Source organism: Pipistrellus hanaki (genome assembly GCF_964339955.1).
Source record: "Pipistrellus hanaki genome assembly, chromosome: 3".
Taxonomy (NCBI): Eukaryota; Metazoa; Chordata; class Mammalia; order Chiroptera; family Vespertilionidae; genus Pipistrellus; species Pipistrellus hanaki.
The window spans coordinates 132444591-132457083 of NC_140505.1; the positions used below are offsets into that span (position 1 = coordinate 132444591).

Consider the following 12493-nt stretch of genomic DNA (forward strand, 5'->3'; position numbering starts at 1 on the left):
TTTTAAGTGTAAAAATATCTATGATGTTCACACCTTCAGCAAATTTGACATATGAAGTTTTGAAACTTGCTGTCAATACAACAAAATAGCATACGTATAAAATTGTATATATATCAACATATGTGTGACTCCATCTCTGCATTATTAGATGGTATACCTAGTAAAGTATTTATTGTGCACCCGCTCCTGAATCCTAGTAGCATTTTTATTGATATTGTGAACTTTATGGATTAATTTAGGGAGAACTGGCTGATTGGTGGTATTGGATTATGCTATCCACTGGACTATTAGTTCCTAGATGGGAGGGTTTTTCTCTGTTTTGTACAGTGCTGTGTCTCCGAACCCTAGAACAGTGCCTGGCATATAGTAGGTGCATAGTTTTCATTGAATGAAGGAATGGATGCCTTTCCATTTGTTCTGACCTTATAGCCCTCAGAAGTGTTTTAAATTTTTCCTTCACATTTTACATTAAATTTTTCTTAGAGATTTAACTTTCTGGCTATTGTGAATGTTTTTCTCTTCAATGATAACTTCTAACAGGATGATGTTTGTTTATGTAAGGGTTATGGTTTTTTGCATCTCAATTTTGTAATCATCTATGTTACTGAATTTTCTGATTTGTTTCATTTCAAAGCTTGATTTAGTAAGCCTTGATATGTAAGTGAACTCAGGGAAATGAATGCATCTGTCTTCATTTCTGTTTGCCATTAGATCATTATGCAAACATTAAGCACCAAGGAAGACATGAAATGATTGATTAATCTAGTGGATAGTGCACGTTAGCTCACAGCAAACTCCAGAAGCATGTTCCTCCCTCTCCAGACCACTTCTTTTCTCCTACCCCTTCAGACATTCCCATAAAATATGTAGTCAATCCTTCAGGGACTAGAGATACTTATTGGCAGTTAACATTCTTGTGATCCAGCACATTTTCTTGCAGCAATATTCTATCTTTCCTCCTGAGTTTTGCCTAATTTAGATTCTGCCTGTGGTCTGTTCCACTTAGCTAATCCTGGTCGATAAGCACAGACAGATTAGACAGAAGACAAAATTGTGGCACAAATGTTGCATTTGGAGCAGCAAGCCTTCAGTTTCCATTGTTGGCAGGACTATCTCCTCCGTGCTCCCTTCCCCCACCACCCACACTGCGGCATGCTGGGTCCTGAACCATTTGCCTCTGTGATTAGGCTGGAAGCACCTCAGATTTTTCCCATCTTTCTGTTTCATTGTCTGGCTCATGGTAGGCACTCAGTAAATGTTTGAATCAATGAATGCACAAATTGCTCAATTAACTAGGGCATGGATATTTTCTATTTTTTATGGCATTAAAATTAGCCCTGGGGAAAAGATTTGAAATATTTTTAGCCAAAGCTGGTTTGGCTCAGTGAATAGAGCGTCAGCCTGCGGACTGAGGGGTCCTAGGTTCGATTCCGGTCAAGGGCATGTACCTTGATTGCAGGCACATTCCCATGGGAGGGGGGCGGGGTGCAGGAGGCAGCTGATTAGTGTTTCTCTCTCATCGATGTTTCTAACTCTCTATTCTTCTCCCTTCCTCTCTGTAAAAAATCAATAAAATATGTTTTTTAAGAAATATTTTTAAACAATAAGGTAGTTGACTCTGACTAATTTAAAAAGTAGCTCAGCCCTCAGGAGCATTGGTCTGCAGACTGAAGGGTCCCAGGTTCAATTCTGGTCAAGAGCACGTACCTCAGCTTCGGGCGGCTCTATCCCTGGCCCTGGTCAGGGCATGGGAGGCAACCCATCAATGTGTCTCTCTCACATCAATGTTCCTCTCTCTGTCTCTCCCTCTCCCTTCCACAGTCTCTAAAAATCAACGCAAAAATATCTTCAGGTGAACAAAAAAAAAAAAAAAAAAAAAGGACCCTAGATGGATTTGTATTGTAACAGAGACCAAATTAAACTACAGAAATTGAGCTCTTCGAGATTTTCAGGGTTCAGCCAGAAGTCTTGGAAGGACCTGGGTTTCTTGATAAGTAAACTGAGTTGTCCATATTGCAGGAGACTACACTTTTGTGTGAGCATCTCATTCATGCAGGAAGCTCGTTCTTGAAAAACTGAATAGCAATAGAGTCTTGTGAATTGAAACATACTTCTCTCTTGCCAGGAGGTGCTATTTCATAGTTGCTTCTTTGTGCATTTCTGACTGGCCTTTAAGATGGACCCTTAAAAAACTATGCTTCCAACTTTACAAGTTAGAATCTATAATCAAATGTTTACATTTACAGGGTTGTTCTGCATGTTCAAAGAAAATGCAGAGAATTCTTTTGTGGGGCAAATTGTTGAGTGCATTACGCCCCTGTAGTGTTATGTAATTTAATTTATTGTTAAATTAAATTATTTTAATTGTTAACTTTATTTTTTTAAGTACCTGGCTTCCTGCCAGAAAGGATTTGGAGGAGGAGTTGTATGCTTAGCTGATCTCTGCAAAATCAGTTGGGCCTATGTATGTTTTTATTGTTGTGTAGGGGGCGTGTTTTACTGCGTTTTAAGGTGAAATGCACACAGTGGTGGACTTTTGTTACAAGTGCTTCTGCTAAGTCATTTAAAAGGCTCTGTGCTTTCTGTATGCTTGGCAAGAATTGTGATTCCTGAATTGCAATCATTGTGTAATCTCACATAAAATGTAGTTAATGAGCTGACATCACTCATACCCGTAAACTCTTCCTTGGCTTCCACTTTAACGGGCAGCAACAGCTCACGTATGCACTGTCATGAAACACCCATGAAAAAGAAGTGCGCTGGGTGCCAAGGTCACAGGACCTGGCAATCCCAAAAGCCCTGTCTGGAATGACATTCTGGGAGCCACAGAGCAAGTCGGTGTTCTGTCCCTGCCCCCTCTCGCCTGCTTGCCCTGGGCACTCTGTTTTTCTTAATAGAGGAGAGATTATTTCCTTCCCCAACATGATTTGACTTGTTTCACCTGTAGGTGGGATAGTATAGCAGCAACAACAATTAAAAAACCTTTATGATAAACATTCATTTACATTTTAAAACAATTACCTCTGTTATATGCAATTTAAAAAGGGGCAGAGGTGTCTGTTCTTGCATTTCAAATAATGCCTTTGATGTCCCTGAAATTCATAACCTGATCCAAAAGGATTTGGAAAACTGTTCGCTTTCCCCATCCCTACCCTAAAGTGTGTACGCAGAAGGGGCATAACATCACATATAATTTTAAAACAGTGTTTATCATAATTAGCCTTTGGACTCCTGCATGCTGACTCTACTCACTTTTATTTCAGAAAGAAAGGGTAGTCTTCAAGTTTTCTTACTTTCAGTTGTGGCTAAAATCAAAAGATTTGGATTCTCTTAGTGTAAAGACATTATCCCCACAGGATCTGTAAGATTTTACATCTTTATGTGAAGCGAATGAGGACTTGGCAGCAATTACCCAGGTTTCTGAGGGCCAAACCTGCTTTACCATATTGTGACATACTCTGTAAGAAGTGATGAGTTGCCACATGAGGCCATTATACTTTGTTTTCTGAATGACAGAAAGAAAGAAAGAAAGAAAGTAAAGCTCAAAGATGTAGAAAGCTCTCTTTTATTGCTTGAGTCGTCTTCTTCGCTGAAATGTAGCATGAACTTGGACTCTGGCTACACTGTATGAATCTGCATCATTATTTTAAAACCAGGGTCCCAGTGCACAAAATTTGTACACTCAGGTGGGTCCCTCAGCCTGGTCCGGGACCTCTTGGGGGAAGTCTGACTGCTGTGGGTGGGGAGCGGGCCTAAGCTGTTGGTCGGACATTTTTAGTGCTGCCTCGCGGAGGCGGGAGAGGCTCCCACCACTGCCGCTGTGCTCGCCAGCAATGAGCCCGGCTTCTGGCTGACCAGCGCTCCCCTGTGGGAGCACACTGACACCACGGGGCAGCTCCTGCGTTGAGTGTCTGCCCCCTGGTGTCATCAGTGCATGTCATATCAACTGGTCGTTCCACTGTTCAGTTGATTTACATGTTAGCCTTTTATTATATAGAATGGTCTAGCCCAGTGGTCAGCAAACTCATTAGTCAAATATCAACATTACAATGATTGAAATTTCTTTTGAAAGCCAACTTTTTTAACCTTAAACTTCTTTATAATGCCACTTCTTCAAAACAGACTTGCCCCATATTTTTGTGGAAGAGCCACACTCAAGGGTCCAAAGAGCTGCCTGTGGCTCACGAGCCACTGTCTGCCAACCATGGGTATAGCCCCTTCTTTACAGCTCTCGTTTCCCTTTAGAGTTACAAGGAGAGAACCCAGAGAGAGCCACATGAGAATGGCAGAAAACAAAGGGCGACGAGGATCATTTGTACATAAGCCACGTGGGACCATTTATTGTGAACCTAGAGTGAACTCTCCCACTGGTACCCATTTTAATAACCTCCAATGGACTATCTGCATGCAGTCTTTATGAGGCACTCTGCAAACTGCAGTGAAAAGAGGCCACCGATCTTTGCACATAAAAGAAAGCGTGGCAAGAGCTCCTGGGGAGGCGTCCGTTCCTCACACACAAAACCTCTTATGTTGCTAATCTCGTTTCATAAGGCCAATGTTTTTCTTTCCCAACAGAGGAATTCAAGGGCTCCACCTTCGTCGAGCTGATGAAGAAGGAAGGCACCACCCTGGGCCTGACCGTGTCGGGCGGCGTGGATAAGGACGGCAAGCCGAGAGTGTCTAACCTGCGGCAGGGAGGGATTGCAGCCAGGTAACTCTTCTCGGGGAAGTGTGGACAAAGGGACACGGGGTGAAATGAACACAAACACTAAAGCTCCCCCAGAGAAGGTCGCTGATTGATAAATGACAGCTGCCATGCACGGGGCAGAAGCGCTGTGGGGTGTGGTTCAGAGTGTGGCTGTTTGCCTGTGCCCAAGTCACCAGGGAGGTCATCTCAGGAGTGGCCAGGCCCTCTTGAGATTTGAATATTAAAACCCCTGTATGGCTGCAGTCCCCAAATGTGCCACTGAACACATTTGTTGGGCTGTGGTGGGGATGAGACCCTTTGGTCACGTACGTGGGGAACCGATGATCCAGAGAGGGCATGGCCAGGCCCGACTCTGAGCTTGTGTGAAGCAGTTTTGTGGGTCTGGCATCTTCTCCACTTTTTCCACGTGTGGGATCTCCCTTCTCGTCAGACACAGAGGTGATCTGCACAAGGACAGCAGGCTTCGGCGAGCAGGTCTCCTTCTGTGCTCATTCCCCGCGAGCTGCAGATTGTGCTAGTGACTGCCAAAGGCAGCAAGTCCTGGACGCTGGACAGGATTGATTTGCTTTGTAGACAGATTCTAAAATCCTTCTCCGGGAGAGGGGATGGAATGGTCAGGCTTCCTTCAAAGTGAGGTTCGGGTACCTTAAGTCCTGGACACCAATGCTTTTGCCCACATAACTGCCAATGAGGTTTTAGAGTGCTTGCTTTATAAAGTGTCATTTGAAATAGTGATTACTCCAGATGGTGAACCTGTGTGTACAATTAATTTATAAGCTTAGTCCCATTGATTGCTCCATGATCCGAGGTACTGTTTGTAAAACAGGCCGGTGTGGGCACGAGCATCCTAATTTCCTTTTTTCGGGCTTTTAAGAAATGTCTTTCCTCACCTGCAGCCTCCTTTGTTGTAACAGTCCTGGCCAGTCCGTGATGCTCGGGCTGTGTACGTCTCCAGAGCTTCGTGTGAAGCCAGTGGCGGTGTGTGTGTGTTTGGGGGGGGGGGAAAGAGATGCCATTGGCAGTTGTATTAATGTTGTAATTACTAGTAGTGCTGTGCCAGTTGTATTGAGTATTATCAGTCACCAAACATTCCCTGTTTAAGGCACCGACATTTTATAGATAGTAAACCAAACTAATTTAGGATAAGGTCTCTGCCCTGAGGGGACTTAGAGGAGATACAGAGTAGAAAACATGAAAAGTTCGATAATAAAAACATTGAGCAATAATAACATGTGTCACAGTGAAAAGGACAACAGGAGTTGCCACAGAGCAGTCAGCGCTAAAGTTGCCCAGTGAGTGTCGGTAAACCCGAGGTAGCCTCTGCAGCACGTTCAGCAGGCTGCAGCGGATTGGGAAGCTTGCTAAAAAAGGAATGATTGGGGCTGAACTTATATAAAATCAATGAATTAGGTACTTCTTTTTGGGGAGAAAAATATTATTGAAGGTCCTAATTTTAAGTCCTATCATTCGTCTCGCTGTTTGCTCTTGGCTTACAAGTAGAGTTTGACGAAAAGCCCACAAGTAGCCGGGGTTCTATGATGGTGGTAGAGAGAAACAAGAATGTTATCAAAACCTAGGATTTTTGTTGTAATTTCTCCTTCACCAATGCGCTTCTTTATCACTCACGTTGTAAGCCATACATAGCAAAACAAGCTGGTGCTTTCCTTAGCAAACTCCCAGCGAAGATACTGAAAGCTGTGCCATGTCCAAAAGACAGGTGGCAAAAATGGGGAGGAATGTGAAGAAAGGGAAAATGCCGGTGTGCCCAGGATCTGGATAATCTATCGCCTAGAAAACCAACCCTTGATGGGCAGAACAACTAAAATATATATATATATATACCGTGTTTCCCCGAAAATAAGACATCCTCTGAAAATAAGACCTACTTACAGGTTTCCTTCTGAGTGAAATATAAGGCATCCCCCGAAAATAAGGCCCCCCTAGGCTAAACATGAGAGATTTGGTCCACTGATTCTGAAAGAAATGGAGTCACAGGAAATTCACCAGGAAATTCAGGAGTTGGATTGTTATGATGTCCCAGAAGATGATGACATGATTGTCATTGAATAAATGAGTAAATTCTTGATACTGTAGGATTCACAGTTTGTCTGGTTTGTGTTGACAACTACAATACTACCGTACCGTATACAGGTTATAAATTTCCTTTATTTTCATTTAACAACAAATGTGTACCGTATTCTTCTTCATGGAAAAATAAGACATCCCCTGAAAATAAGATCTAGCGCATCTTTGGGAGCAAAAATTAATATAAGACACTGTCTTATTTTCGGGGAAACAGGATATATATATATATATATATATATATATATATATATTCTCTGTATTTTATTTCATGGTTCTCTCTAAAAACAGAAGAGGCACGGGGTTGGGGAAAAAATCAGTCAGCCACAGATCCAAGGCAAGACTTGTAAAGGTTATAACAGTCAGCATGAGTAAGGGGGCCCATGGACTCTCTCTTCCACCTGGCTGTATTCCCACTCTGAGGACCAGCCACAGCCCAGGAGGCCAGGACTGCTCTCCGTGAGCCTGTGTGATCATCAGGAAGGGGACGTGGACATGCAGTCGGACCGGCCTGTGGAGAGGACGGGTCCACTGAGGCGGTACCCCCTGTTTTGCAGAAGTGACCAGCTGGACGTGGGTGACTACATCAAAGCCGTGAATGGGATCAACCTGGCCAAGTTCCGCCACGACGAGATCATCAGTCTGCTGAAGAACGTCGGGGAGAGGGTGGTTCTGGAAGTCGAGTACGAGCTGCCGCCAGTCTGTAAGTAACTGCCACCAAGGCAGAAGGGCCGCACCACGTTTTTGCCTAAAACGTTGTTTCTTTTTTTCGTTCCTTTTTGCCATCATTGTCTCATTACTGGAATAGCAGAGTATAGTTTCTTGAATTATAAAAATTATTTGAGCACTAGTAGATTTGGCTCAGTGGGTAGAGTGTCCGCCTGGGGACTGATGGGTCCCGGGTTCATTTCCAGAACATATCTCGGTTGCAGGCTCCCAGCCCTGGTCGGGGGCATGTGGGAGGCAACCAGTTGATGTGTCTCTCTCACATCCGTGTTTCTCTCTGTCTCTCCTTCTCCTTTCCACTATCTCTAAAAATCAATGGGAAAATAAGCCTCAGGTGAGTATTAAAAATAATAATAATGATAGTAATTATTTGAATTGATAAGCTTATAACCTGCTCAGGAAGTATTGAAAAGCGTGTAGATGTCAGTGAAATTACAAAGAACCCACTTTCTTTTAGGGTGATCTGTGAACATGTATATGCCAGTTAAGCTATTTTAATAAACAGTAAACATCTTTGTAAGTTCTGTGCGTTAAGTTCCAGCCAAGCTTTGTACAGAGTGTCAATGTTTAGGAAAAGCATATTTATTATGTTTTATGTTGATTCTTTATTGTTACGTTAATTTCTGAAGCATGAAAATTGATTTAGAACACATTATTGTCAAGTAATAATAATGATGATGTAACAAGAACAGCCAACACATTTTGAGAACTTATAAATGTCTGACATTATATGGAACCTGACTTGCATTGATACATTTATTTCTCACCACAAGGACAGCCAGCATAACAGAGCTCAACTCCAGTATCAGTCATCAAGTTAGAATTCCAGCTCCACTTTTTACTGCCTATATGCCTTTGAGAAAGCTACTTAAGCTTTCTGGGTCTCAGTTTCTGCATCTGGAAAATGGGCATGTTAGTTACTACTCATAGGTCTGTTATGAGGATTAAACGAGTAAGTATTTGTAATGCACTTAGAACAATAAACATTTTTGGTAAATAATACACAAATTAATCAACACTCATGATAGGCATTATTATCATTATTATTCTCATTCTACAGAGGCTAAAGTTAATACCTTTCCCAAATTAGTAAGCAGCAAAGTCAGTTCCTGAACTCAGGCTCCCTGACTCCAAAGTCCATATGTTTCTTCAGTGTGAGGTATACCTTATGCTGTGTGTTACTGCTGCCTACCTTTAAGCTATGCTATTCTACAAGCACCTCCACTACTATTTTTTAAAATATATTTTATTGATTTATTACAGAGAGGATGGGAGAGGGAAATAGAGTTAGAGACATCAGTGAGAGAGAAACATCGATCAGCTGTCTCCTGCACATCCTTCACATGCCCTTGACTGGAATTGAACCTGGGACCTTCAGTTCACAGGCCATCCTCCATCCACTGAGCCAAACCAGCCAGGGCACCTCTACTACTATTAAGCTATTACCATGGATGCTATCCTGAGAAAATTCTTTGCTTTTGTGTCCTGGTGAAAACTTAGACTGAATATTAATACTCATTAAAATGTATTTGTTCAGCAATAATTTATTGAGCATTTGTTCAGTTCTAGCCACCACTATGTACATTGGTGGAATTTACATTCAAATGGGGAGACAGACAACAAAATAAAACCACAGTAAATAAGTTAACTATATAGCATGAATGCCACGGGAAAAAGAAAGAGCAAGGAGAGGGGTCGGAGTGCTGGCGTGGGATTGCAATTTAAATAAAGTTAGGAACAGCTTCGCTGGGAAAGTGACATTAGTCAGTGACTGAAGATGAGAAAGTCAGCTGTGTAGATTTCAGCGGGGAGAGAATTGAAGAGAGATGGAACAGCCATTGCAGGGATCCATCGGCAGGAATATATCTGGAATTGTTCTAGAAACATTAAAACATTAGGAAGGGCCGGGTGGCTGTAGCAGTGAGCATGAAGAGAAGTAGGAGAGCGGTCAGAAATGTAAAGGATGAGGTGCTTTTTTAGACCATTGGACAGGCCATTGGACAGACCCTAAATTTTGCTCTGAATGATATAGGGGCAGAGGAGTGACATGACCTGGTTATATTTTCAAAGGCTCCCTCTGGCTGCTGTGTCTACCTTTGCCAAGGCAAAGGTAGAAGCTAAGACACTGGTTGGGGGGCTATCACAGTGATCCAGGTGAGAGGTGGTAGTAGAGAAACACCATCACATTCCTTTTTTAAATATTTTTATTGGTTTTTATAGATAAAGGAAGGGAGAGGGTTAAGAGAAACATCGATGTGAGAGCAAAACATCCATCGGCTGCCTCCTGCATGCACTCAATAGGAGACCGAACTCACAACCTGGGCCTGGGCCTGGGCCCTGACCGGGAATTGAACCAGTCCCTTTTGGTGCACAGTCTGACACTCAACCAGCCGAGCCACATCTGCCACATCGGCCAGACCCCATCACATTATTGATCTATTATGAAGGCAGATCCATCAGGATCTTCTGACAGAGTTGATGTGGGTTGTGCAGAAATAGAGTCAAGGACCATTGAGCCTGAGCAACCGGAGGATGGAGTTGCCGCCAATGGGGTGGCTGAGAAGGTGGGCACAGTTGCTTTGCGAAGGAAAGATCAGAAGTTCATTGCTTAAAATGCTACAGTTGAGGTGCCTATTTGACATGCAAAGAAGAAATGCCAAGAGCTGGAGGCCTGGCTTGGAGTTCGGGAGAAAGATCCGGATGGGAAATGTAAGTTTAAGGTTAATGAGAATGCAGGTGGTGTTTGAAGCTTTGGGAACAGATGACAGCACTCGGGGAGTGAGTATTCATAACCAATCATCAGTTCTTGTACTTAAAATAAAGTCCAACACCAAAACTTCAACAGTGATTTTATAACTAAATCAATAGAAGTCTGTGTTCAAAACCCTTGCCAATGTCTTTTGTATACAGCAAGGGTAGGCAATAACATCCAGTGTAGAGAGCTTGGACTGTGTCACTACTTAAGTGTCAGTTTTTCCCCTCCATGACCTTGGACATGCTATTTAAACTCCTGGCCTTGGGTTTCTTATATACAAAATAGCTATAATAGATGTAAAATTTTTCAAAGAATTCAAGGCTATAATCTCGTAAAGTATTTAGGTCATTACCAGGTATTCAATAGGCCATAGTACATTAGTGATTATTACCATTTTTGTTATTATACTGAAAGTACTATGTTTTCTTGAACTTTAAAAGGGTCTGTTTGCTTTGAAATCGCTACTTCAAACCAATGCCAAGGAGTTCAGAGAAGCCAGATATCCAAAGCTAATGCTCTTTGATTTAGCGTTTTCACTCCACTGGGGATATGAAAATCAATAAAACACAATCTCTTCCTAAAAGGAACTCTTAGGATAGCTTTCCGGAGCTAGGACGGCAAAGGAGATTTGCCAAGTTTGTGGGTGATCCAGAGCCGGGCATTTCTGGGGAGATCTGAAGGAGGTTATGCAGGTCCAGTGGGAAGAGGAACTTCCCAGGCAGAGCTTAATGCAAGGAGGTCAGGACACAGCCCAGTGCACGGTTTGAACTACACCCAGATTGGAGTTGCAGGAGCCCACAGAGAAAAACAGAGGCCTGGGGGACTGAGAGGACTGAGGCCAGCAACAGAAACAGGAATGCAACAATGGGGCCGAGAGAGTGGACCTTGAATGGGCATCAAGTAGGCAATGAAGAGCCTTTGAAATCTCATAAAGCCAAGGAACAGGATCTCCAGATCTGAGTTTTTAGACTTTAAAAAACCCAAGTGGAGAAAATATCAGAAGCTGTAAGCCAAAGGCTATTATAGTTTTCCAAAAGAGAGGTGATATCCTGAATAAATACAGCATCGGTAGAGTTAAAGGGGAGAGGGGAGGTATCAGACATATCGGGGTTAAAACCCATCATGACTTGGTGATTGTACCAGCTTTTCCTTCTGCATGCAGTAAGTCTGATGGGAAATGGGGGAAATTATTTTTAAACACAAAAGTGTGAATTTTAGAGGAGATAGGATAGGAGAGGTCTATTCTCCAAGGATTATCTCTGTCATTTTCTATTATGTTTGGATAAATTAATAAGATCTTTGTGTTCAGCGAAGTTGAAGGAATTAATACGCCTCCCCTTCACTGCGCTCAGGCAGCCTGAGCAGGAGCAAGCCGCCAGCAGTGAGGCCCCGAGGAGCTGGCTGCTTAAGACAGGTTGCCTGAGGCCCAGACTGCTAACTCCTTCACTGATCACAGCAATCTGAACCTCAGCCAACCCCCACCCTCACCCCCTACCCCCAAGTCTGGAAAAAAGTGGAAGGTTGTGTGTGTGTGATCTGATGAATGAAAGATGGAACTTTGATCTTGGGAAAACCACTTACCTTTTTAAAGATTCCGATTCTTTTTAATTTCTCTGTCCTCTCTGGAGGATATGTTTTTATTGATTTTTAGAGATAGAGGAAGAGAGAGAGAGGTGAGAGAAACGTAGATCATTGATTGGCTCTCTCCCTTATGTGCCTAGAGTAGAGATTGAACCTGCAACCTAAATATGTGCCCTGACCAGGAATTAAACCTGAAACCTTTTGGTGTACGAGATGACGCTCTAATCTACTGAGCCACCTGGCCAGGGCAAGATTCAGTGTCTTTATGAAAATGAAATGGCCCATCTACATGAGCTCTAAAGTTTGTTTTGACTTTAAAAATATGTGATGGTTTGAGGCTGTATTTAGAAAGAAAATCCCAAACAGTATCAGTGTTAAAGTCTAGAGCAGTATCTTCAAATTTTTCATTCATATAACCCCTAAAGAATTTTGAAATATTATATAACCCTCATCCATTTTTTAGTTAACACCTAAAATTCTTTATCCATAAAGTTTAAATGCTTCAAAAAGATTTAATTTTTTTTTTAAGATTTAAATTTTGGCATGATTTTCTTTATATGACTTAAGTGCAGTTTTTATTGAAACTTAGAGCTATATATTTTATGGAATATGTCTTGTTTGATGTAAAATACAACAGAGGG

General features: G+C 42.3%; 1 protein-coding gene across 21 annotated transcripts in view; it reads left to right on the forward strand.

Annotated features, from left to right (window-relative positions):
- Positions 1-12493, forward strand: part of GRIP1 (glutamate receptor interacting protein 1) — a 658304-nt gene that overhangs the window by 512789 nt on the left and 133022 nt on the right. For all 21 annotated transcript variants that reach the window (XM_084877571.1, XM_084877568.1, XM_084877570.1 and 18 more), the window contains 2 exons: positions 4576-4711; positions 7348-7493. In XM_084877571.1, the coding sequence (XP_084733697.1) occupies positions 4576-4711; positions 7348-7493 (282 nt within the window). The remainder of the gene's footprint in view (positions 1-4575; positions 4712-7347; positions 7494-12493) is intronic.